General features: G+C 40.3%; 1 protein-coding gene across 1 annotated transcript in view; it reads left to right on the top strand.

The window, feature by feature from the left end:
* Positions 1–2,010: 2,010 nt before the first annotated feature.
* Positions 2,011–25,856, top strand: part of Slc9a7 (solute carrier family 9 member A7) — a 631,669-nt gene continuing 607,823 nt past the window's right edge. The window contains 1 exon segment of the mRNA XM_032889988.1: positions 2,011–2,475. Coding sequence (XP_032745879.1) covers positions 2,148–2,475 — 328 coding nt within the window. The 5' untranslated portion in view covers positions 2,011–2,147.

Here is a 25,856-nt window from a genome sequence, read left to right as displayed (position 1 = left end):
GGGGAGATTGTCCCCACTCCTGACAGTCTGACTGCTTGAGGTACTGCTTCCTTCTCTTGTGCAGGTGCCATAGTGTACAAGATCATGAAGGAAGAAGTTAAATGGCATTTCTGCTTTGTTCTCTGAGCATTAGGAGACCTACTTCCTCTTTCTTCTGGAGCTCTCTTTGTCTATGTCAATTCACCCTTCTAGGTTGACTTGAGTCTATTTTGGTGAAGACTGGAAGAAAAATGAATGGTGAACTCACTGCTAATCCTGATTTCCTTCAGTTCTGCTGTTCTTCATGAAGTGACCAGTCAACATTTTCTTTTCAGAATATTTAATGTCCTTTTTATGCAGTTTGCTCACATTTGTTTTGGGATGGCCAGGTGAATCTTGTTGGTTGCCCAGACTAACCTGATCCCTTTTCCACCCTTTCCCCACCCCCAAATGCCTCTGGACCCGGATTACAGGCATAGAGCCACCATACCGTGGGAAAATCAGTCGCATGGATTACTCTGTATTAATTGGAATCAGAACCTTTGGGTTGCATAAGCTAGTTTGCAAATATAAATATGTATGGTAACAATATGTTTTCTTTGATATATATTTGTGAGTAGTGAGGTAAGACTTTTCATGCTCTTCCCAAGTCAACTACTTTATGTAAGAATTAGTCTTCTGGTTGTCTGATGTTAGAAGAAACCATCTTCAAATACTATGGTAAGTTAAAATAGGTCCAATCATTTCATTATCTCACAGGTTTAGGTACGAATTAGGCTCTAAATCAGGTGGTTCTTTTGCAGTGTTTTTTATATATTTGTGAGGCGGTGGGAAAGATCCTGGCTTAAAATCAAGATGAAGAGATTCCTTGCTGCAAGAAGGCATTAAGCAGCTCCTTAAATGCTCACCCAGAGAGGACAGGGGAAGTTCAAAGAGTTTTCCTGAGTTCTTTAGGCAAATCTCCTGATTGGTAATCTCTGACTGAGAAAGCACGTAAGAAGTTGGTGGATGGACATTGAGACCAGTAACAGAGTGCTCAAATATCAAGAGGTCATATTAGGCTCTTTTTCTTTCTGACTAGAGAAATAAGGGTTGCTCTAGTTAGTCCTTAGAGAACAACTATTCTAGTTATTGGGAATTTGGTTCCAAGAGGCTTGTCTTCTCTGACCTTGTCCCAATTCAGAGTTGGGCTTGATCTAAAAGTTTAACTAAAGCCTCCCTTGTTTTCCGAGTTAACAGGAAGACAGCATTAAAAGGGTCATCAGGAAAAACGATCGATCCTCTGGCCCACCTTAGTGCACTCCATCTGAAGCTCTTCTACACAAAATGGCAAGAGTCTTTAGTTCCCCTAACTCAGCCCCTTTTCCCTCAAGGGGATTAGTTGCAATCTAGATGATGGAGGTATTTATTTCATCGTTCTCAAGGATTGCCTTTACAATCAAGTCTTTTAACCTGAGGCTGACTTGAACACAGTTCATTTGAATAATGCCTAAAAGACTCTGAGAAAAATTGAGGTGTGTGTGTGTGTGTGTGTGTGTGTGTGTGTGTGTGTGTGTGTGTGAGAGAGAGAGAGAGAGAGAGAGAGAGAGAGAGAGAGAGAGAGAGAATCAGAACTTGGGAACCCAATTTCTTTCCTGGGCCCAGTCACAGACCCAAGTGACTTCAAACCTTAGCGGTGGAAAGCTAAGGACAGGTCTGGAGACCTTGCAATGAATTGATCCAAGTTGATGTTTCTTGCCAGGAGGGAATGACCTCTGCCATTCCATTTAGGTAGCGTGGCAGCTGCTACTCAGGAACTGGCTAACCTACTCCAGACAGTCTGACCAGGTACTCCTAGACAGGGCCAGCAGCTTAGCGTGGCGGAAGGACTGGCCGCCCGCCTGGCAGAGGGGAGGATAGAGCTCGCCCCGCCCGGACAGCGGGGTGGCCTTGACGCTCCTCTAGGCGGGGGACGAACAGGTGCGCGGGCGGGGGGCGGCGCTTGGGGATCCTGCGCACTGCGCGCGCCCCTCCCCCGCAGCTTGGCGCAGCCACGGCCAGGCGCTAGCAGCGGGAGGAGGAGCTGCGGCCGTGGCCACCGGGGTTAGTCCGCCGCACCGCGGGAAGCTGCCGACGGCGCGGGCTCTTGCTGGTCCCCTCGTGGAAAAGGCACGGGCGACCGCGGAGTCATGGAGCCTAGTGACGCGGCGCGCCCGGGTCCCGGCAGAGCTGTTCCGGGGCTATCGCCGCGGCTGCTGCTGCTGCCACTGTTGCCCATGCTGCTGGGTCGGGGGCTGCTGGCTGGGGCCGCGGCCTCCTCCTCTGGGGCGGCGGCTGAGGACAGCAGCGCCATGGAGGAGCTTGCCACCGAGAAGGAGGCGGAGGAGAGCCACCGGCAGGACAGCGTGAGCCTGCTCACCTTCATCCTGCTGCTCACCCTCACCATCCTCACCATCTGGCTTTTCAAGCACCGCCGGGTGCGTTTCCTTCACGAGACCGGACTGGCCATGATCTATGGTAAGTCCCCTGCCACTGTCCCGGCCCACATCCCTAGGGCGGCTGGCAATGCTCCTCCTGGTGCCGTGCAGTGCTCCCGCTTCACTTCCAATGAGTTTCTTCTTTTGCGTTTCCCGCTGAGACGTTGTGGGTTTCCAAGGTCAACTGTCTGCGGTATTTTTTTTTTTTTTTTTTTTGCTTTGCCCGTTAAAAAGCATTTTTTTTTTCTGTCCCGTTTCGACGTTTCTTTACTAGGAAGCAAGATGAAAGACACAGAGGTGGCTCCTTGACCCCTTTGCTTGATTTTATCTCTGCTGTGCCGCTCTCCATCAGCATCGATCCCCACTCCCCGCCCCAGTTTAGATCTGCAGAGGTACTGGGGATTTCCCAGGGAACTGTGACACCCCAGGGGACAGGCCACAGAGCGATGAGAAAGAGGGCTGATATAAGTCTTGACTTGGGTTGCTCATGGTGGTCTTCGCAGGTGGGTGCTCACTTCTGATGCCTGTGTTCTCTCATTTCTTGTTAGTAAAATGCGATGAGGAATACAGTGAAAGGTGAGTGTGGTTTAGGACCCAGAGTGGTGACACCACAATGTCAGGCCTAACCTTATGTCTCATTAGGAAGTTTTACTTGTTTCCTTGCTTTTTGCAAGCCAAGGGTAGCTCTTGTAACCCTAAAATGGAACACAGAACAACTATGAAAATATATTTCTGAGTGTGTGGTTGGAAACGTGATGGTTTTAATTCTGGAGTCAATCCCCTTTTGTTAAGGATGAGCTGATTCCATCCTTCCTGGATTTAGGGTTAGGATGTGGATAATAATAACAGCCACAATCTGAATCATCCTCTTTTCTCTCTATGTGTGCCTCCTGTCAAACAGCCACCTCAATGGACTCCAAACTGGAGCCAAGCATTCTTTTTTAATTTAATTCAGGAGTATTAACCTCCCCATCCCCCAACCAGCATCCTATGGTGAAGAGAGAGAGAGAGAGAGAGAGAGAGAGAGAGAGACAGACAGACAGACAGACAGACTCTGACTCTTTCCCAAGCCAGAGCCTTTTGCTTCATCACAGTATACTCCACTCAATTTCTATTCAGGGATCCCTGACAGAGAATGGAAAGCACATAGCTTAATCTTTAATGTGGAAATTACCCTTAGTCCTGGGCCTTACAGGTCCTATGGTTCCTGTTTAGTTATTAATAGCCAAGGCTTATGACCACCAAAACCTTGTATAAGGGACTAGTGCTGTCAGGAATCTTCCAGTATGGAAGCAGTGGCCTAAATAGATCTTGAAACCAGAAAATCAAAAACCTAGTTGGTTATTGGAAAGCACAGTTCTCAGACTTTGGCCTCCATACTTGCTCATGCAGCCTCTGTGGTTTGTGTTCTTTGGTCATAAATGAGTGACATGAGGAAAGCAGGTAAACTGAGATGTTTCCTGAGCAGATAGTGAGTGAGGAATTGAAGTACATTGCCATTTTAGGTTATTGACTCAGAGCCATGTTGGAAATGAAGACTGCTTTTGTATGTTTATACAATTTATGAGAATATATTTATTTCATAGGACTCAGAACCCACTCCCTAAAGAACAATGTGAAATAGGAAGTATATTTGGCAGGCTCATAAATGCATACTCAAAGATACAGAAAATAAATGGGGATAAAAATATATGTTCTGAGGATTATCCTATGTTCATAGGAATTCAGTAATAGTTATCCTTGGCTTTTGTTTTGTTCAAGACAGGGTCTCACACAGTAGCTTAGGCTGTCCTAAAACTCACTGTGTAGCCTTAGTTGGCCTTGAATTTCAGGGCAGTCCTGCCTCAGCCTCCTGAGTACTGGGATGACATACATGAGCTACCACACCCAGCTTCAGTCATCTTTATTTTAAGGCTTAAAAACAACAGTAGGATTTTCTTTTGCTGATTATACTTTAAAAATTTACCTCAGTGTTTCAGTCATTGGGATCACATGCCAGGGTTCTGTTTCATTTTGTGAATAGTCATGCTATAAATCTCATAACATACCTGTATAATTTTCTCCTTTGTCTTTGGATCTTTTTGCTGCCTTTAAGTGTATTGAGAAATGTATTTTGTCAGTGTGTGATGTCATGAGTTATGTCAAATATTGATATGTTCATGTGGGTTGTTTGTAATTGTGAGAAAACATTTTTCTTCAGCATATTTGATCTTCTGCTTCAATCTTCTCCTCCATCCAAATCTGAATTCTAATGTTATTTGATTAGCTAATTTTTCATTATACGTACTCAAGATTATTAGTGATAAGGCAGGAGACTCTGACCTGTACAGGCACATAGGTGTGCACATCTGAACATACTTGTGCACACACATGCAGCCACTCACAGACAAAGAAATCAGATTTTATTTTTCAACGTCAATAGAGGAAGTGAGTAGTTGTCCTCCTGTCTCTGAGTAATACAGGGCAGGAAGGCTTGGAGGAAGCACTTGTTGAGTATCTGCTGTGTTCTGGGTATACATATTAATTTCGGGAAACTACAATTTAAATTTAAAATGCTTGTCATGTTTTGTAAATGAATGTTCAATTGTGAAATCCAAAAATCCTTAAAGTCTTTTGAAAGTCTCATTCTTGTCATCTGTTTTGTTGTCATATATTCATTTACGTAGTCCTGGATTTCATAAGAACATTTTAACACAAGTATTTATGCACACTGACAGTGTTCTCCTCATACAGTGCTGTAATATCCTCCAGGTTTCTCTTCTCTTGCGTCCTGCCATTTCCCCTTGTTTCCATTGACAGTGTTTTTCAACCTTCCTAATGCTGCAATCCTTTAATACAGTTCCTCATGGTGTGGAGATCTCCAGCCATAAAATTATTTTTGTTCCTACTTCATAACTGTAATTTTGTTACTATTTTGAATGGTAAATATTACGAATGTAAATATTTTTTGGAGATAGGGGTTTGCCAAAGGAGTTTTGGCCCACAGGTTGAGAATTCCTGCTTTAGACATTCAAGCTTCTATTTTCATGTCATGCATATATGCATGATTTTATGTTATATCCATGAGGTCTGGGATTTACAAATGAGAGAAAATATGCAATATTTGTTTTTTGAGTCTGACTTAATTTACTTACTGTGATAATCTGCAGCTGCACACATTTTCTTACACACCACATACTTTCATCCTTCATGATGAGCAAGATTTCATTATGTATGTATACCACATACTCTATCTATCCCTCTGATGATAGACACCTACATTGGTTCCATAGTTTAGCTCTTGGGAGTCCTGCTGCAGTAAACATGGATGTTCAAGTATCTCTGGAATGTCTTGTCTTGGAATCCTTAGAGTAACTATCCAGGAGTCTTCCACCCTTTTTCTCTTTAACTGATATTTAATCTGAGTGTAGTATTAAACAAATAAGCTAGTGTAGTTATAAATGTCTCTGGAAGTATATGTAGCAGACTACGCGTTGATTCCTTAGAGGACAGAACAGCAATGATTGTGAAATTTGAGTCAAGACAGATGTCACCATGAACTTTTTTGTTCATTTTGATTTTTGAACAGTAGAAGTACAATTACTTACCTAATACCACGTCCGTGCCTACTTTCTGTAGCACTTGTGATGTGTGTGCTTCTTACATCACTCAATTTAACACCCACATCTCCTTATTTAAATCATAGTATGTCATTCCATTGTCCCCAGGGAATACTTAGAAATTTACACCAATAGATCCTGTAGTATTAAGTACTCATTTGGGTACAAAAGACCTAAGGACAATAAGAGACATATTGTGAATGTTTAGCATTTGTGGTCAAAGACAAGTCCCAAAAGACACTTACGAGCATTCTTCCTTGATAAGAGGCCAAGGCAGTACAAGGCAAAGTGTTCTCAGACCTGACTTTCTGGGGATTTTGAAAGCAGGCCGCAGACCTTGACATGCCAGCTGTAGAACTGTGGGTAAAGCATTAGCCCAGCAATAATCTAACCTATTATGTTAGGCTAGGGAGCTCCTTGTTGTCTGTGTAGGTGATTACGCACCATTCTGAAGTTACTGGGTCCTGCATGTCTGTCTGTATAGTTGAAATAACAAATTGTCAGTTAATTGTGGTTCTCTCTCACATTTACAGTAGTTCTACTTCCTCCATAGTGTTTTTGTGACAACTGATGTGTATCCACAATAATACCATGTGCCACACCATAGCAGCCTACCACATGCTTTCTTAATTCTCCCTTCTCCATGTCTGTCCTCACAGCTTTCTGAAGATTTACTGGTCAGCCATAGTAAGTTCTATGGGTTGTGGGGTTTGTGCTGCTTCTCTGTTGCTGATTGGACCCGGTTGCTAAGCACAGTCTGAGGGTGGGTGTTACAAAGTATGAAAGGGAAAATGTGACTTACAGCCATGTTAAGCTTCCATTTGGGAATCTGTTTTGCTGAGACTTTCTCATTGCTCTGACCAGATACCAGAGAGAAACTAGTTAAGAGAGGGAGAATTGATTCCTCTTGTGGTTTCAGCCTGTCACGGTGTGAAGCATAGGGCTTCCTTCCCCTCATGTTCAGGAAAGAGAGAGAGTATGCCTGCTGCCTTTGCTAGTTCTCCTCACCATCCTTTTTTATTTCATCCAGATCCCTAGCCATGAAGTAGTGTTACCTACTCACAGGGGAAGTCTTCCTTCCTTAGATTATCCTCTCTGGAAACACTTTCCCAGATACACCCAAAGGTACATTTCAGTAGTCCAGGCACTTCTCAGTCCAGTCATTTGATCAATCAGTGTTAACCCTTATGAGTTTGCATGCTGGAGGTACAAATGCATCTCTTTCACTCATAGCATTGGACAATGGGGTTCCTAAAGGCTCATGACTATTTCATATCGCAAAATTGATTTAGTCCATCTCCACACATCCCCAGGCTTAGTAGCTCTAGCACTGCTCAAAAGTTCAGGTCCAAAATTTTCTCTGAATAGTTGAATTGTCTTCACATGTGAACTCCTGTAAAAACCAAACCCAACCAAATCCAACCCAACCCAACTCAACCAAACCAAACCAAACCAAACCAAACCAAACCAAACCAAACCAAAACAAAAACAAAACAAAACAAACAAAACAAAAACAAACCTCCCAAGTACTTCCAAGGAGAAAACAGCACAAAAATAACTGCCTACTCTAAAAGGGAGGATCAGGAAAGAAAAGAAGGAGCAAACAAGAGCAAGACTGAAACCCTGTGGGGGAAGATGAAGTTCTATAGCTTTGTGTCCAGCATGTGGTGATGTGACATAAGCTCTGAGAGCTTGGCAGCCCTACTCCTAACCCAGCCTTACTGGCTGTAGTCCACATGGGTTTTTCTCTTGAGCTGGCCCTGCTTCCTGCTTATAGCTGTGCTTGGCTGTCCATTGCATCTCTGATTTCATTTGCCCAGTTTCACACACTGCTTTCTCAGGGGCTGCCTGACATTTATTACCTAGCTTCCCAGATATTCCTTTGAAGTCTGGGAGGAAGCTTCAATGACCCTGATGTTCTTTTGTAAAAATAGAATCACCTGGACAACACTAAAGTCTGTCACTTTTTTTTGTATAGTCAATCCCAAGATACCCCCTACACACTTTTCGTATTGTCTTGTTACAAAATACTTGGCTGCTTTTGAAAGATGTTTTGTTTGTTTTTATGAATTGCTCTGACTGTCCTGGAACTCACTATATAGACCAGGCTGACCTCAATCTCACAGAGATCCACTTGCCTCTTGCTTCCAGAGTGCTGGGACTGAAGGCATGCACCACCACTGCCCACCTTGAAAGACTTTTTAAAAGATAGTTTTTTTGCTAAGATTTTGTGTGTGTGTGTGTGTGTGTGTGTGTGTGTGTGTGTGTGTGTGTGTGTGCTGGCCAAGGTGTGTGTATCACATGTGTGTGGTGCTGAGGAGACTAGAAAGAGTGTTGGGTTCTCAAGCTGAAATTTCGGGCTGAACCACCTGAAGTGGGTGCTGGGAACTGAACTCAGGTCATCTGAGTTCAACTGCAGAGCAATTTCTTTAATTTTCAATTATTTTTAAAAATTATTTTAATCTTTTCAGATATCACTCCTTCCGAGTGATATCTTTTCATGGACATTTCTCGGGGTACTGAAAGGTTTTCAGATCCTTTTCTGCCTATTCTCATTGTAAACCTAGCTAAGAGCTTCCAGCAGCAACCATACTATATCTTGAATGGTGTTGATGCTTTCAAATGTCTTCTCAGATTAATTGGTTTGTTGTTGTAAAAGACAGTTTTCTACAAAAGTCTCAGGACAGGTATAAAAATATAGACATGTTATTTGTCAGAATGTAATATGAATGTCTTATCCAGTTTTTAATAGTCTTTGTTTCCATCTGAAACTTTGTTTCATTCTGCATGTGTCATGATATTCTGTCCTCCTATTGCACTCACCCCCAAACTCTGCTTACAGCAGTCTAGAGCTTCTCAGCCCACAGCTTCAAACGTTTTCATATTCCTCTCACAAACCTAATGGCTTCTGAACTGCATCATCAGGTAGTCATGGCAACAGCCTCACTTCTAGTACCACATTTGTGTGAGACTTTCTTATTGTTGTTTTTGAGAAATACAGCTTAGAGGAGGAAGGATTTATTTTTGATCATGGTTTTAGAAATTTTTATCATGGCAGGTAGGACATTGCATGGTAAAACAGCTTACATTATGGTGGGAGATGGGGCTGGGAGAGAGTCACTGCACTTGTGGGATTTCCCCCTTTTCCTTTTTTTATTCCATCTGGATCTCTAGCCTATAGGGTATTGCTGCCCACATTTAGTGTAGATCTTTACCTCTTAGTAGTTAGTCTCCCCACTCAGAAATTGCACTCATAGATATACTCAGGTGTGTTCTAACAATATCCTAGGTGCTTGTCAATCCATTCAGACTGAGAATCAAGAACCTGTGACCAAACATTGCACTACCTATCTCTGGGTCAATTAGATGTTCTCATCAAAAGAACCTCTTATCTTGGCCCAAGTTTAGAGTAGTCCCACTTTGTCTCTGGATTCAAATTGCCAGTCTGCTACTTATGCCAGTCTGTATGGCTTTGGGTAAGTTCTCTGAACCTTAGTTTCCTCTTTTGGGAAATGGATATAAAATTGCTTATCTCATAGGGTTGATGTATTCTGAAAGGTTAAGATGCAGGGTTTGATGCCAAATAACTTGATAAATATTAGTTTCCCTTCTCACTTAACACTTTTGTAATTTCTTTGGCAAGCTTTGTGTCTTAAAGTTTGTTCAATAGAGGCCTGACATCATTTTAAGATCCATAAAGGCACAGTTAATGGTGAGGAGAATTGATTATTATTATATATTTTTGTGTGTTATTTGCTAATACCTAGAAGAAAGTTGCACTGCAACTACCCTTTCACTCCTTCTCCTTTGTCCTCCAGAAATTTGTGTTAATAATATTACATTGTATATTTGTTGCAGCCAAAAATGTTCACTAAGAATGGACTATTAAAGGATGCTACACTCTAATTAAAGGATATTATACAGCCAGTGAAAAGAGATGTTTGAGATATTCTTATAAGGCAACGTTTTACATAATAGTGTTGTGGGAGAAGATAAGGTACAGAATATTATATATAACATTGTATTTGATATATCAATAATTATATAATATATACACATAAACATTATGTATAGTGAGTGAGATTTTTCTTTAGGATTTTTTTTTGGTTGTGAACTTAGCCATGTCTCTATCCTGAAAACATATATTCTAGCTTAAATGTTAACTTCTTGCCAGGCTTGGTAGTGCAGGCCCTTTGTTCCATATACTTAGGAGGCTGATATAAGAGTGAGTTCAAGGCCAGACCGGGAAGCTTAACTCTGTCTACAAAAGATAAAAGAGCTGGGAATATAGCTCAGTGGTACAGGTCCTGCCTACTATGGGCAAAGTCCTTGGACAAAGCATAGTACCACAAAAAGTTAGCTGTTTAGAAATGAGTTATCATTAGAAAATTGCTATTTTGTAGCCCTTAATGATAACTGATTTGGATGAGCATTTTCAGTCATAGGTGAAAGTCATTCGTGTACCCATCTGCAAAGCCTTCCCACCTCCAAAGCATAGCTTCAAGCCCTTGATCACTCAGAGGGTCATATAGCAAAAAGACATGAATGTGGGAGAAGGACTTGGAAGATAGAGGGTAGGGTATTCAAGGCAGGCGAGAGATAAAAGAGGGGTTGACAGTAATGAGAGTGCAGTGTGTGTGTGTGTGTGTGTGTGTGTGTGTGTGTGTGTGTGTGTATGAAATTGCCAAGAACAAACTTTATAAGAGATAAAAAATAATAAAGTAAAAAACCAAAAACTTCCTCAAAGAAGAAAACAACAAAAACAATTTGTAAGAGTAGAAAAGTTATAATAGTTAGAATTGGACTGTACAGGTTAATTAACAGCCTGACATCTCCTCTGTAATGTAGTGACTGTGAATTGAGCAACATTTTGACAAGATGGAGTATTCATTCCTGCATTTTTTGACTACTTGAGAGCACTTGGAGTTTCATTATATGTGGCAGGAGCTGGTGTGATTGATTAGATAGGCACAAATCTTTAGTAAAGACCAGGAAAATATGGCAGGGAGAAACTGAAGTATGTTTCCATACTTCATTAATTAACTGCCTTCTGAGTAAATACATCTGGAGTTTCTTTTTTAAAACATTTTTCTTTCATTCATTCATTCATTCATTCATTCATTCACTTTACATTCCATTGGCAACCCAGTCCCTCCTCTTTCCTAGTCTCATCCTCACATCTCCCTCCTCTCATTATCCCTTCCTCTTCTCAGAGTAGGGGAACTCCCCCATGGGTACTAATCCACTCTGGATCATCAAGTTGCAGCAGGACTAAGTGTATCCTTTTCCACTGAGGCTAGACAAGACAGGCCAGCTAGGGGAAGAGGATCCAAAGGCAAGCAACAGAATCATAGACAGCTTCCAGAACAATTGTTCAGGGACCTAGGAAGACCAAGCACATCTGCTACAAATGTGGGGGTCCTAGGTCCCAGCCTTGCATGTTCTTTTGGTTGGGTGGTTAAGTCTCTATAAGCCTCATAGGCCCAGATTAGTCTTGTTGTTCTGTTAGTCTTGTTGTGGTGTCCTTGACCCCTATGGCACCCTCAATCCTTTCCCCCACTCTTCTACAAGACTTTCTGAGCTCCGCCCAATGTTTGGCTCTAGATCACTGCATCTGTTTTGGTCAGCTCCTGGATGGAGTCTCTCAGAGGACAGTTATGTTAGGCTCCTGTCTGCAAGCATAACAGAGTATCATTAATAGTGTCAGGGATTGGTTCTCTCCCATGGGTTGGGTTTCAAGTTGGGCCAGTCATTGGTTGGCTGTTCCTTCAGTCTCTGCTCCATCTTTATCCCTGCATATTTTGTAGGCAGGACAAATTTTGGGTTTAAGGTTTTGTGGGTGAGTTGGTATTCCCCTCCCTCCACTGGAAGTCCCCACCTGGCTACAGGCTATAGCCACTTCAGGCTCTATACTTATCTCCAGCTGCTAGGGGGTCTTAGCTAGGATTACCTCCATAGACTTCCAGGACCCTTCCCTGTCTCCAGTCCCAGAGATGCTTCCCCACTGATTTCCCTTCTCTCTTCTAGTCCTCTTCTGCCCTACCCTATACCTGATTCCTGCCCCCATTCCCCATCCCACCCTCTTTCCCATCCATTTCCCTTCCTCCCTCCACCTCCAATGTTTATTTTATATCCCTTTCTGAGTGAGATTCAATCATCCTCCCTTGGGCCCTCCCTGTTACTTAAGCTTCTTTGGGTCTGAGGTGGAGTTTATTTTTATGGAATGAGCAATATAAATGAATTAAGGTCTCATGCCCATCAAAAATGTAAAAATCTATAGCTTTTTAATAAAATCACCAATATACTAATATAAGTAATTTTTTATGCACTTGATTTCTTTCATTCTTTTTAAATTCTCAGTGCTAGTGAAGTCATGGCTGTTAGAAGAGAATCCACAACTACTAATTTCTTTTAGAAGGAAATCATCTCCACATGAAATTCTAGATCTAGATTGGTGATTTTCACTCTTCCTAATGTTGTGACCCTTTAATACAGTTCCTTGTGTTGTGCTGACCTGAACCATAGCATTAATTTTGTTGCTATTTCATACCTGTAATTTTGCTACTGTTATGAAGTATAATGTAAATATTTTTGGAGATAGAGGTTTGCAAAGGTGTCTCGACCCACGGATTGAGAACTGCTGTTCTAGCTGATACTATATGGATAATTTTTACTTTAAAAATAATCTTGGGGGTTGGGGATTTGGCTCAGTGGTAGAGCACTTGCCTAGGAAGCGCAAGGTCCTGGGTTCGGTCCCCAGCCCCAAAAAAGAAAAAAAGAAAAAAAAAAGAAAAAAAAAAAAAGAAAAAAAGAAAAAAAGAAAAAAAATAATCTTTATTTAGTAAAGAACTATATGATTTCAAAAATTAATCTGTTTAATCCAGGATTAGACTTCTCTTTTTAGTTTACAGAAAATAAAGGATCTAGAGAAGTTATAACATGGTATGAGAAAATAGACAAATTGAATGCAAGCCATCCTCACATTCTCATCTCTTTAAAATGTCAATAGTAAGGGAACAGGCAGAGTAGGGGTTCTACATTAAGGGAGACCAAGAAAATGGTCACAGGAAACTTGATCAGCTCCTGGTCATTATAAATGTTTGTTTTGGGGGCAGCTAATGTTATATGACTATGGACTTGCATAGATGACATATTAGAAAATTATCATTCATTTCATAGAACAATTGGAGTAATGTGGAGGAACATACTTGTTCTCTTAAGATGTAGGCTAAATTGTTTAGAGGTGAAGTGGACTGGCTCCTAATATATTCAACTTGTGTGTAAAACTTCAATCAAAACCCAAACATAGCATATGTATGTATATATAGATAAAAATCAAAAGCAAATATGGCAATATACTGGCAATTGTTAAATGCAGGTTGTGGTAGTTTGAGTATGCCCAGCTAGGGAGTGGCATTATTTAGATGTGTGGCCTTGTTGGAGTAGGTGTGCCATTGTAGGCGTTGGTTTAAAATCCTCATTCCAGCTGCCTGGAAGCCAGTATTCTGCTGGCAGCCCTCAGATGAAGATATAGAACTCTCAGCTCCTCCTGCACCATGCCTGCCTGGATGCTGCCATATTCCCACCTTGAAGATAATGGACTGAAATTCTGATCTTGTAAGCCAGCCCCAAATAAATGCTGTCCTTATAAGAGTTGCCTTGGTCATGGTGTCTGTTCAGAGCAGTGAAACCTGAAGATACAGGTGGAGGGTGAAATGGTGTGTGTTATATTGCTTAAATTTTTCTGTATTTTTTGAATTTTTAAAAAGGAAAATATGTTGAGAAAGGGTTTGGAATGTAACTCAGTTGGAAGAATGCTTGCCTAGCTGCCTGAATCTTTGGGTTTGATTTCAAGCACTGTATAAACAGGATGTGTACATGTCTGCAATTCCAGCATTCAGGAAATTGGAGGAGAAGTAGTTCAAGGTCATCCTCAAAAACACAGGGAATTCAAGTCAGCCTGGGCTATATGAAACTGTCTCAATAATATTGAGATAGAGTAGCCAACCTGTTAACCTGTTAACTGTCAACCTCCCTGAAAACTAGATTGATCTGCACATGTGGTGCCTGTAATTCTAGCTGACGTTTTTGACACTAACTCTAACATGAGTTAATGTGAGATGTTGGACTTAACTGACTTGAGAATCAGTTAGTTCTTTTAATTTCACTTTCTGTTTGATTCTAAATTCATGTGTCTTAAAAATGCCTGGGCTCTGCCAGGTGTGTGGGGTATACTTGTAGTCTCAGCACTTGGAAGATGGAGGCAGGGAATGAGTTAAGGTCTTCCCCTGTCTGAAAAAAAACAACTCAAAACTGTGAACAGATACCATGACCAAGGCAACTCTTATAAGACAGCATGTAATTGAGGCTGGCTTACAGGTTCAGTCCATTATCATCACAGTGGGAGCATGGCAGCCTCCAGGCAGGCATAGTGCAGGAGGAGCTGAGAGTTTTACATCTTTATCTGAAGGCTGCCAACAGAATACTGGCTTCCAGGCAGCTAGGGTAAGAGTCTTTAAAGCCCACCTCCACAGTGATGCACTACTCCAACAAGGCACACCTTCTAATTGTGCCACTCTATGGGCTAAGCATACACACACACACACACACACACACACACACACACACACACACACACACACACACAAACCATCACACCAATCATTCAAAACTGAACAAAAATGGAGCTAGAAAGGTGGCTTAATTGGTAGTGTCTGCCACATATGTATGAGGATTTAATTTTGGATCCCTGGAACACACTTAAAAATCGGGTATGGTGGTAAGTGTCTTAGACCCTAGTACTGGGGTTGGGCTGTGGCTGGCACATGTCCAGAGATCAGTGGCTAACCAGTTTATCCCAGTTGAGCTAGGGTGGAAAGCAATAGAGGAAGACAGCTGGCATGACTCTCTGATATCCATGTGCACACGTGCACATGCACAAGCACACACAAAACCATATCGCACATATAGAAACATAAAAAAACATGATAGAGTACAAACCAATGAAAAATTGCCTGTGCTCTGCTTACAAGAGAGTATATGTGTGCAGAGCTTTCCCCTTTGATTAAAGCATGCTACTTGGCTTTAATTCAGTATGAGTATTTGTATTGGGGTAATAATGTTTGTTGTTAAAACCAGCAAACCAACCAACCAACCAACCAATGAACCAACCAACCAACCCACCTCACATTTTCGTGATCATTATAAGAGAAGTTCATTTTTATCCATGTAATGGGCCAGAGGAAGGAGAGGCTGGCTTTCCATGTTGTTATTCAGGGGTGAAGTACCTTCCATCTTGTGTCTTTCCTGCTCTTTAGGGCTTTGGAGTCCTCCCCTTCCAGATGAAAAATGTAGAAAGGCAAAGAGGATCACATGGGGGAAGATATTTATGCCATACAGGCAAATGTTGTTTATCACTTTGCTTACTTCCATTGGGTAGAAAGTCTAACTGGAAGGAAGCAAGGGAAATATGTAGTTGGAGAAGAAGAACCAGGTTGGAAAACAGCCAAACACTCTGTTGCAGAATATGATGAATATTGTAATACTGAATTCAGAAAAGAGAAGAAGGTTGTAGGAATTGCAAGTACTTTTTTTTGTGTCTGTTGCCAGTTAATAAAGTAAATTCTGTATTCTAAGTAATATAGTTGGAATTGTATATTTGTATTGATTTTGTGAAGCTACTTCTGTGACTCCACTTATTGTTGCTACACAAATATGGTCCCAGGGCCAGCAGCATGGGGATCACTTGAGAGCTTTTTGGGAATGGTGAACTATGACGCTGGCTTAGAATTTCTAGGGTTGGGGCCTAGAAGTCTTGTAACACATTATCATGATTTTGTTTGAATTGAAGCTGCATATTTACTGACTGACAGCAAGCAGATTCCTCATATATTCTTCTCTCCCATTTGGTAATGGGAGAACTCTAATTAGAGTGGGATGCCATCTTTTTTTTTAATTGATAATGAATCTGTATTGATATGACATATTCACTTCAAACTCATAGTTTACACTGGCTTTCATTCTCAGTGTTGTTTGTCCTATAGGTTCAGGTAAGTGTATAGTGATAGTGTATAGGCATTGTTACTGTGCCACATGCAGTAGTTTCACTGCTTTGAAAATCCTTTGTACTTTACATTTTTCTCTGTCTCCCCCATCCTCCACTGCTGTACAACCACAGGTACTGTTCTATAGTTTTAGACTTGCCACAATATTTAGAAACGTACAATATGTAGACTTTACAGGTTGACTCCTTTTACCTAGCAATATGCACTGAAACTTCTTCCATACTTTAATGACTTCTTAGTTCATTTGTTTTTAATACTGAAATAACATTCCAATGTTTGGATGTATTCCAGTAAACGCTCACCTGCTAAAGGATATTTAGCTATTTCCAAGTTTGGCAGTTAAACTCTTGGGCTTGTTGTGTTTGCGCACCTTTAATCCCAGCACTGGGAGGACAGGCAGGAGGATCTCTATGATTTTAAGGCCAGCCCAGTCTATGTAATGAGTTCCAGGCCAGTCATGGTTATGTAGAGAGACATAATCTTAAAAAAGAGCTTTTGGGGGTGTTGAGATAGCTTAGTGGGTAAAGGTACTTGCCTCCAAACTTGAGTATGATCCCTGGGACTTGTGTTGCTGAAGGAATGAACTGATTCTACAATCATCTTCTTCTACACATGCACCATTTAAATATGCTCATTGATTTTTGCTGTTGTTTGAGACAAGTCTGACTGCATAGTCCAGGCTTGCCTTAAATCCATGCTCATTTTGCCTTAGTTTACCCAGTGGTACACTTATTATTGTGTACCATCATGTCAAGATTTCTTGTGTTTTTTTTTGTCTTTAGAATTATTTTTTTATTTAAAAAATTGAAAACCATAATATAATTTACACATTCAACTAATGATTTTGATATAGTTTTAAAGATTTTATTTTTAACATTTTGTTTATGAATATGTGTCTGTGTTTTAGTATATGTTTTGAGTGTCTCTATCTATAGAGCCATTCGAGGGTATAGGGTCTCCTAGTGCTAGAGTTACAGGCATTTGTGAGCTACCTAATGTGGATGCAGGGAACTGAATTCTGGTCTTCTAGATGAGCGGTCATCTCTCCAGCCCCCCAATGTCTTAAACATTAAAAAAATTTCAAGTTACAATACCGCTCCCCAGAACAATTTTTTAAATCACCTTTTCCCCTAATGGGTCAATGTGACAAATATATTACCATGTCTATAATAATCATGTCTAATTTCTATTGTACTAATGGTTGGTTTATAGGGATTTTGTAGGTAAATAATAGTAGAAAATTATATCTATTTATCGTCTTTTAGAATAGCAGATATTATGTTAAGTGAACTGCCTACACTGAGTCATTTAAATATCTCATCAAATGGAACTGGAAAATATCATCCTGAGTGAGGTAACCCAATCACAGAAAAACACACATGGTATGCACTCATTGATAAATGGCTATTAGCCCAAATGCATGAATTACCCTAGATGCCTAGAACAAATGAAACTCAAGACAGATGATCAAATGTGAATGCTTCACTCCTTCTTTAAAAAAAAAAAAAAGGTGAATGACAAAATACCTTGTGCAGGGGAAATAGAGGCAAAATTAAAACAGACACAGAACACCTATTCAGAGCCTGCCCCACATGTGGCCCATACATATACAGCCATCCAATTAGACAAGACGGATGAAGCAAAGAAGTGCCTAGAAAATACAGGAGCTTCGGATGTAGATCGCTCCTGAAAAACACAGCAGAATACAGCAAATACAGAGGCGAATGCCAGCAAAACCACTGAACTGGAGAATAGGACCCCGTTACAGGAATCAGAGAAAAGAACTGGAAGAGCTTGAAGGAAACCCCTTATGACAACAATAATGCCAAGCAACCTTAGAGCTTCCAGGGACTAAAGCCACTACCTAAAGACTACATGGACTGACCTGGACTCTGACCTCAGGTAACAATGAATATTCTAGTAAGAGCACCAGTGGAAGGGGGAAGCCCTTGGTCCTGCTAAGACTGAACTCCCCCAGTGAACACGTGATTGTTGGGAGAGGACGATGGGGGAGGATGGGGAGGGGGAACACCCATAAAGGAGGGGGAGGAGGAGGGGATTAGGGGGATGTTTGCCGAAACTGGAAAGGGAATAACACTAAATGTAAATAAGAAATACTCAAGTTAATAATAATAAAAATGTATGAGAACCATAATATTGGTCCCATTTTCCAGTTGAAGAAAATGAAACTTGGTTCAAGATTGTTCTTTTTTTTTTTTCACAGCCACATGTTTGAAATTGGGCACTGGGTCTTTTACATGATGGTGAGATCAATTTGTAGGATGTGTTTGGCCAAGACATAGTACCACCTGAATCCTACCCTATTACCTGATCCAGAAGGGCACAGGAAGATCCATACCTGAAATATAAGACTAAGTAAAATGACCCATTTAAGTAGCACTCCCAAATTCCAGTGCAGAATTGCAAGAGGTGAGGCAGCCTAGGGGGCTTATCTAAATGGGAATAGATTGTCTATATGGTTTTAGTTCAAAGGACTTGTTCTTGGCTCCATTGATGTGACAGAGACTACTAGTGTTTTAGGTGGGAACACCTTTCAGAGATGTTCAGAATGACTGTACGAGGTCTTCTTGTCTTGACATAGTGGATTTCAATTTTCTTGACTTTAGACCTCACTGTCATAAAGGTACGCTGTAGATTGGGTGGGGTCTGTTGTACTCTCATGCCTCTTCCTGACAATTGTGGTTGGCTTATCAGCATCTCTTGGAAGAGTGTTTACAAGATATACTAAATTGCAAGCCATGACTAAATGAAGATATCTGTCTTGTCTGTTGCTATTTCTCCAACTCTTACGACAGTGCCTGCCATATTGAGGTGCTCTGTAAGCATTTAATCATTGTACTCTATGGAAAACCAATATACTGGAATGGTATTTAGCATTAAATGCTTTTGCTCTGAGTGCTTGTGCTTCAGATTCATACTATCAGGAAAAACTTAGACATTAATGTGCAAACATATCTGCATGAATGGGAACAGACTGTTTAGGACAGGTGACATAAATATGTGTGTTTCCAGAAAATGGTGTATTTGGTTGAGAAACTACATGGTAGTTTTAGTTTTTAAAGTTAGGGATGAATGAAGTGCTTTGTATATGCTATTGCTGAAGTATATTCCTAGCCTTTGATTCTGAGACACTGTCACTATGTAGTCTAGAGTAGTTTTGAACTTGTGACCCTCCTTACTTAACCTCCTTGTAGGTTACTCATAGGTATCTGCTTTTTTAACTTTTATAAAATATGTCTTAAAATTATTTTCACCATTTTGACTTTACCATTTAGTAACATTCATAATGTGTACAAAGTCAGGTGACCATCACCACTATTTTGAAGAAAACTGTCAACATCCTGAACAAAACCTCTGTATCCCTTACGTAGTAACTTCCCATATTGCCTCACTCTTTAGTCCACATCTAATCTACTGTCCCCCAAAGCTTTTATACTTTAGATATTTCATTTAAGTAGATTCCTGTAATATTTGTGCCTGGCTTATTTTATTAGCATAAGTTTTTTTTTTTCTGGTGGCAATGGTGATTAAGCTTTGGGCTTCGTGCATACTACTGAAGTGTTTTATCACTGAACTAACCGACTAATCCCGAACATAATGCTTTCAAGAGTCCTTAATGTTGTGTAATATGAATGAGCTTCATACCTTTCTGTGGCTGAATGATATTCCAATCTATATACATATCACATTCTATATGGCTATTTAGACTGTATAAAAACGTTACACTGCTATGAATATTCACATACAAATATCTGTTTGAGGATTGGTTTTCAGTTCTCTTGGGAATGTGCCAAGGAAGACAATTGCTGGTTCATTTGGTATTTCTCTGTTTGACATTTTAAGGAACCACTAAACTGTTTTCATTAGCAGCAACATTATGTAGTCCTAAATACCCTAAGGTACAAGGATTAATATTTTTTTACATCCTCTCCAACACTTGTTTTTGAACTTCCTCTTTTGAGCTTACTGTTCATTTTCATTTTTTATTTAGAGAAAGCTATCGGGTTAGTTTGTTGTGAGTTGTAAGAATTCTTTACATAGTCTGCATATTAATCATTGGTCACAGGTGGATTGCCAATATTTATTCCTATTCCATGGGCTTCCTTCTTACTTTGTTAGTAGAGCTATTTCATATGTAGGGATATATCTACCCTATATAATGGTATACAAATACTCTGCTCCAATCTACTTCTGCTTTTGTCCTTTTATGTTATTGACCAAAACTGTATCTTTACATAGTATTTCCATTAACATATATTTATGATGGCTTTTAAAATTTGCCTTTTTAATCATATAGGAATGGGGAATTATAACCCAAAAGCTTTTACAGTTACTTTATTTTTAAAGCAGTAGTTTTTTTTCTTCACATAATTTTGAGTTATTCTGTGGTGCCTTTCATTTGAGCCTGAGAAATTCCTCAATATTTCTTGTTTATTATTAAGTAGTTAAAATTTCTTAGTGTTTGTTTACCTGGGAATTTCTTAACTTTTTCACTGTTGAGGAATAGTTTTACCAGATGCAGATTTTCAGGTTAATAGTTTTTCCCATGTAGCATTTTAAATATGTCATCTCATTTTTCCTCTCATCTTTAAGGTTTCTGCTAAAATTAGTTTTAATCATATTGAGAAGCCCTTCTATGTGACAAATAATTTCTCTTCCTGACTGTAATAAGTTCAGTTATAATGTACTTTGATGTGGGTCTTTTTGATTAGTTCTTCTTGGTGATTCATTGTTAAAATTATTTTATCTTGTATTTTTCTGTGTGTGGTTGTTTTGCATACATATATGTCTGTGCACCTCATGTGTGCAGTGCTCATTGAGGTCAGAAGAGGGTGCTGGATAGAGGTTACAGGAAGTTATAAGCTGCCATGTGGGTGCTGCGATTTGGTCCTCTTGAAGAAGAGCCAGTGTTCCTAAGTGCTCAGACATTTCTCTAGTCCATGCTTGGAGACTCTTGAGCTTTGTAGAGGTCTAATTCACAAATTTCATCAAATATTGGAATTTTCCAGCAGTCATCTCTTCTAATGTTATAACCCCTTTCCCTCCTTCTGGAATTTCCATGTGGCTGTCAGTCTGCTTTATATTGTGAGGTAATTCCTTTGGCTTCCTTTACTTCTCTACCTATTTTTCTCTTTTTCTTTCTCAGACTCAACAATTTCAGTTCTTTTACCTGCAAGTTCACTAATTCTTTCTGCTACTACCTGCTTAAATATTCTGGTGAACCCTTCTAGTCAAGCTTTCAGCTTTAGTACTTGCATGCCTCCTTTTCATAATCTCCATTTTCATTTTGTTCATGTTCATGCATTATTTTCTTGATTTCCTTTTTGTCTTCGTTCATAGCTTCCTTTAATTTTCAATCATTCAATATTTAAAATTTCTGTATAATATATTATCTCAACCTCTTTAGATGATTTCTGTCATTTTTCTCTCCTTTGAATAGGCTGCATTACCTATTCCAACTAGCTATGAGTTTTGCATCCACCTTACAGTTTTTGTTGTTGTCAAGCAATGGGTGTTGGTTCTCTACTATGAGTGGGGAAAATGAGTATTTTGAGCCATTCATTTGAATAGTTTCCCAAAACAGATACACACACAAAAAAGCACTAAGTTTTCTTCTCTTCCGGAGCCAAACACTACAATCTTATACTTGGAGGGTAAGTTGCTGTCTTACAGCAACTGGAACTCACAGAAAATCTGCCTATCTCTGTCACCAGGATGCTGGGATTTGAGGTGTAAACCACCACACCCAGGCTGCTCTTGCTTCTTAACCACATCCTATTTTTAAAAATTAAGGTTCTTTGTATTTTCAGAGACATCGAAGTCTCTAAAGAAGAACAGTGTTAAGGCTTGCATTTTGTTAACCTCGTTAACATATTACTAAGATAGTAAATGTCCTGTGGTCAGTCTATTGTTTACTGTAGGCTCCTATCACATGTTTTTGCTGAGAACCTGGCAAGTAAGAAACTTCTAATGGGGGTATAGGTTTTTAGGTTTATACCCAAAAATTTTCTCCAATTTTGCTTCTCCACTTTTACTCCTAAAACACATTTTACATAAAGCTACGTTTTGTTCTGGGTTATCAAAGGATTGGCTCTAGATTATTTTGTATTGAAAGTAGAACTAACTAGGCACAGCAGAGATTGCAGTCACCTCTCAATATTGATTGTGCCTTTCTTAGTAGATTCCTGATCTTCAGTTTACCATGTTGCTGTGCAGTGAAAAGTGCTTCTGCCTCTAGGTACAGACATGTGACTAAGTTCTAGCAAGAGGTAGAAGGCAAGGTGAAGTGCTGGATGGGTTGTATAAAATATTCTTGGACACATGCTATCTCTCTGGTTCTTGGAATATGGATGTGATATGCTTGAGCTCCTGCAGCCATATTGGATGTGAAAAACACTTTTGATAATATATTAAAGCAGAATTTGCCAGAATCTGTGAAAGCACAGAGCTACCATGTTGGGCTTGGATTGCATACTTTTGTACTCCATGTGAGAGAGTAATGCTGGTTTTCTATCTGCTGCTGAACCAAGTTGTAATGTTCATATCAAGCTCTTAGTGGTCCTTGAATTGAAATGTGAAACATGGGGTGTTTTGAGGTATGGGTGCAGATGCATATGGCACTTCTTGGAGTTCTAGTGGAAAATGAAAAGCAAACAAAAGAGCTTGGAGGAAGGACTTCAGATTTTAAGCACAACTTACATTTGGTACCTGTTTTAGGCATGTGACTACTACCAGATATTAAGTGGAATGGTCTAGAATTCAGACAGTTTCACTCATGGCTCTGACGTACTACAGTGAAAGGAGACACAGACAGATCAGCAAAGGAGAAAGCCACAATGACTAGATTCTTCAATGTGAGCTTCTCAGGTTCTTCCATAGGACAGTTGAGAGGAGTTTGTTGTATTATAGCTGAATAGAATAAGTTTATACTCTGGCAACATATGGCCACTTGTGTTTTGCTTAGGTGGGCTACAATTGATCCCTTCAGGTGGTGGTTTAATTCAGGATCTGTACATAGGTAGCCCCACCATTGATTCTTGGCCTCTGAAATTTCTGGCACTCTGTAGATGGAAAACAGTTACTATAAATGGTATTTGTGGAAAAAAGCCTTGTTAGGTATTAGCATGGCAGAGTTTAGTGTTCCAGGCAATAAAATTACCTTTTCTATCAACTAGCACATAGAAACCATTTCACAGACCAGAGTTCCAGGAACTCTTGCAAGAATCGCTCATGTAAAGTACTCCTTTTTAGGGGTAGCAACATCAGGACTGTTGTGTTAACTTCTTTCCTGTAGACTAAGGTGATGTCAGCTGACTTTGAAACTATGATGATTTCTTAGTTTTCTAACTACACTCCTTTTACTTGTTACTATTTTTTAGTTTTTAATTTTATATTGAAAGTGTTCACAATAAAAATGAATTTTTACTTTGAGATGAGGTTTTAAAAATTATTATTATTGTTATTGTTGTTGTTGTTATTTTACACCCCCAAATGCAGTTTCTCCTCCCTCCTCTTCCCCTGTCCCTGTCCTCTACCTCCTCTTTGCACCTTTATCCACTCCTCCATTTCTCTTTAGAAAAGGGCAGGCCCCCCTTCCAGGGATAGCAACCAAACATTGCATATCCAGATGCAATAAGACTAGGCACTTCCTCTCATATTAAGGCTGCACAAGGCAACCCAGAAGGAGGAAAGGGTCCCGAATGTAGGCAAGAGTCAGAGACAAACCCTGCTCCCACTGTTTGGAGTTCCACAACAAGACCAAGCTACACAACACTACCATATGTGTTGAGGGACTAGGTCAGACCTATGTAGGCTCCCTGATTGTCAGTTCAGTCTCTGTGAGGCCCTTTGAGTCCTAGCTAGTTGATTCTGTGGGCCATATTCTTGTGGTGACCTTGACTCCTCTGGCTCCTACAATTCTTCCTCCCCCTTTTCCGAAGGATTCCCTGAGCTCTTCCTAATGTTTGGCTGTGGGTCTCTGCATCTGCTGAATGAAGCCTGTCTGGGGACAGTTATCCCCAGGCACCAAATCCATGACTATAGCAGAATACCATTGAAATAATTTTACTATCTTTTTTCTATTTGTGTTTGGTGTTTTTTTGTGGGTCTCCTGACCTCTTCAGATTCTGGTCCCCATTCCTCCAGGCAGTGTCAGGGGGTGGCCCCTCTTGGCATGGGTCTCAAGCTGGACCAGTTATTGGTTGGCCAAACCCACAATTTCAGTGCCACCTTTACCTCAGCACATCTTGTAAGTAGTTTTGTGGCTGGATTGGTATCCTAATCCCTCTACTGGAAGTCTTGTCTGGTTATAGGAAATGGCCTGTTCAGGCTTTATATCTCCCCAAACACCCCATGTTTCACATTTCAATTCAAGGACCACTAAGAGCTTGATATGAACATTACAACTTGGTTCAGCAGCAGATAGAAAACCAGCATTACTCTCTCACATGGAGTACAAAAGTATGCAATCCAAGCCCAACATGGTGGCTCTGTGCTTTCACAGATTCTGGCAAATTCTTCTTTACTGTATTGCCAGAAGTGTTTCTCATTCCCAAGGTCATCTCTTGATCCAATATAGCTAGGAGACTTAACTATGGTCATCCTCATCGATTTCTGGGAGTTTATATTGCCCTAGGTTTCTAGCTTGTCCCAGAAATGCCCCCCCCCCAATTCCAGTTGACTCTCGGTTTGCTCTCTTCATCTTCCCCTCCACCCGATTTGTCCTGTTCCTGTATCCTCCACCCTCTCCCCACTGGATGTTAATTCTGTTTCTCCTTCCCAGGAAGATTTTGTGTGTCCCCCCTGACTTGAGCCCTCCTTATTTATTAGTTTCTCTGAGTCTGTGTTCTGTAGCACAGTTATCCTTTACAGCTAATATCCACTTATAAGTGAATATCTATTATATTTGTAGTTTTGAATCTGGGTTGCTTCATTCAGGATGATTTTCTCTTGTTCCATCCATTTGCCTGCAAAATTCGTGTCATTATTTTTAACAGCTGAGTAATACACCATTGTATGAATGTACCACATTTTCTTTATCTGTTCTACAGTTGAGGGACATCTGGGTTGTTTCCAGTTTCTGGCTATTATGAATAACGCTGCTATGAACATAGTTGAACAAATATCTTTGTTATATGTTGGGATATCCTTTGGGTATATGCCCAGGAGTAGTAGCTGAGTCTTGTGGTAAAGCTATTTCCAACTTTCTGAGAAACAGTTGTAGTGATTTTCAAAGTGATTGTTCCAGTTTGAAATCCACTAACAATGGAGGAGTGTTCCACTCTTTCCATCCTCACCAGCATCTGCTGTCACCTGAGTTTTGATCTTGGCCTTTGTGTGGTGTGAGGGGAACCTCAGGTTGTTTTGATTTGAATTTCCCTGATGACTAAGGAGGTTGAACATTTCTTTAAGTAAGTGCTTTTTGGCCATTTGAAATTCCTTTCTTGAGAATCCTCTGTTTAGATCTGAGCCCCATTTTAAAACTTGATTATTTTGTTTTGTTTCGTTTTTTGTTTGTTTTGATTTCTAGTTTCTTGAATTCTTTATATGTTTTGGAAATTAGCCCTCTCTCAGATTTGGAGTTGGTGAAGATTTTTTTCCATCTCCTTGGCACTGTTTTTGACATATATGTAGATATGTGTAACCACAAATGTAACAAAGATCAAGGCTAGCTCCATCACTCTTTGAAAAACCATCATACTAAGCTGGAGAAGTGGCTCAGTGGTTTAGAGCTTTTG

This window comes from Rattus rattus, chromosome X (assembly GCF_011064425.1).
Source record: "Rattus rattus isolate New Zealand chromosome X, Rrattus_CSIRO_v1, whole genome shotgun sequence".
In the NCBI taxonomy this organism is placed as follows: domain Eukaryota; kingdom Metazoa; phylum Chordata; class Mammalia; order Rodentia; family Muridae; genus Rattus; species Rattus rattus.
Note: the sequence above shows the minus strand (reverse complement) of the source record. Positions and strands in the feature narration are given on the sequence as shown.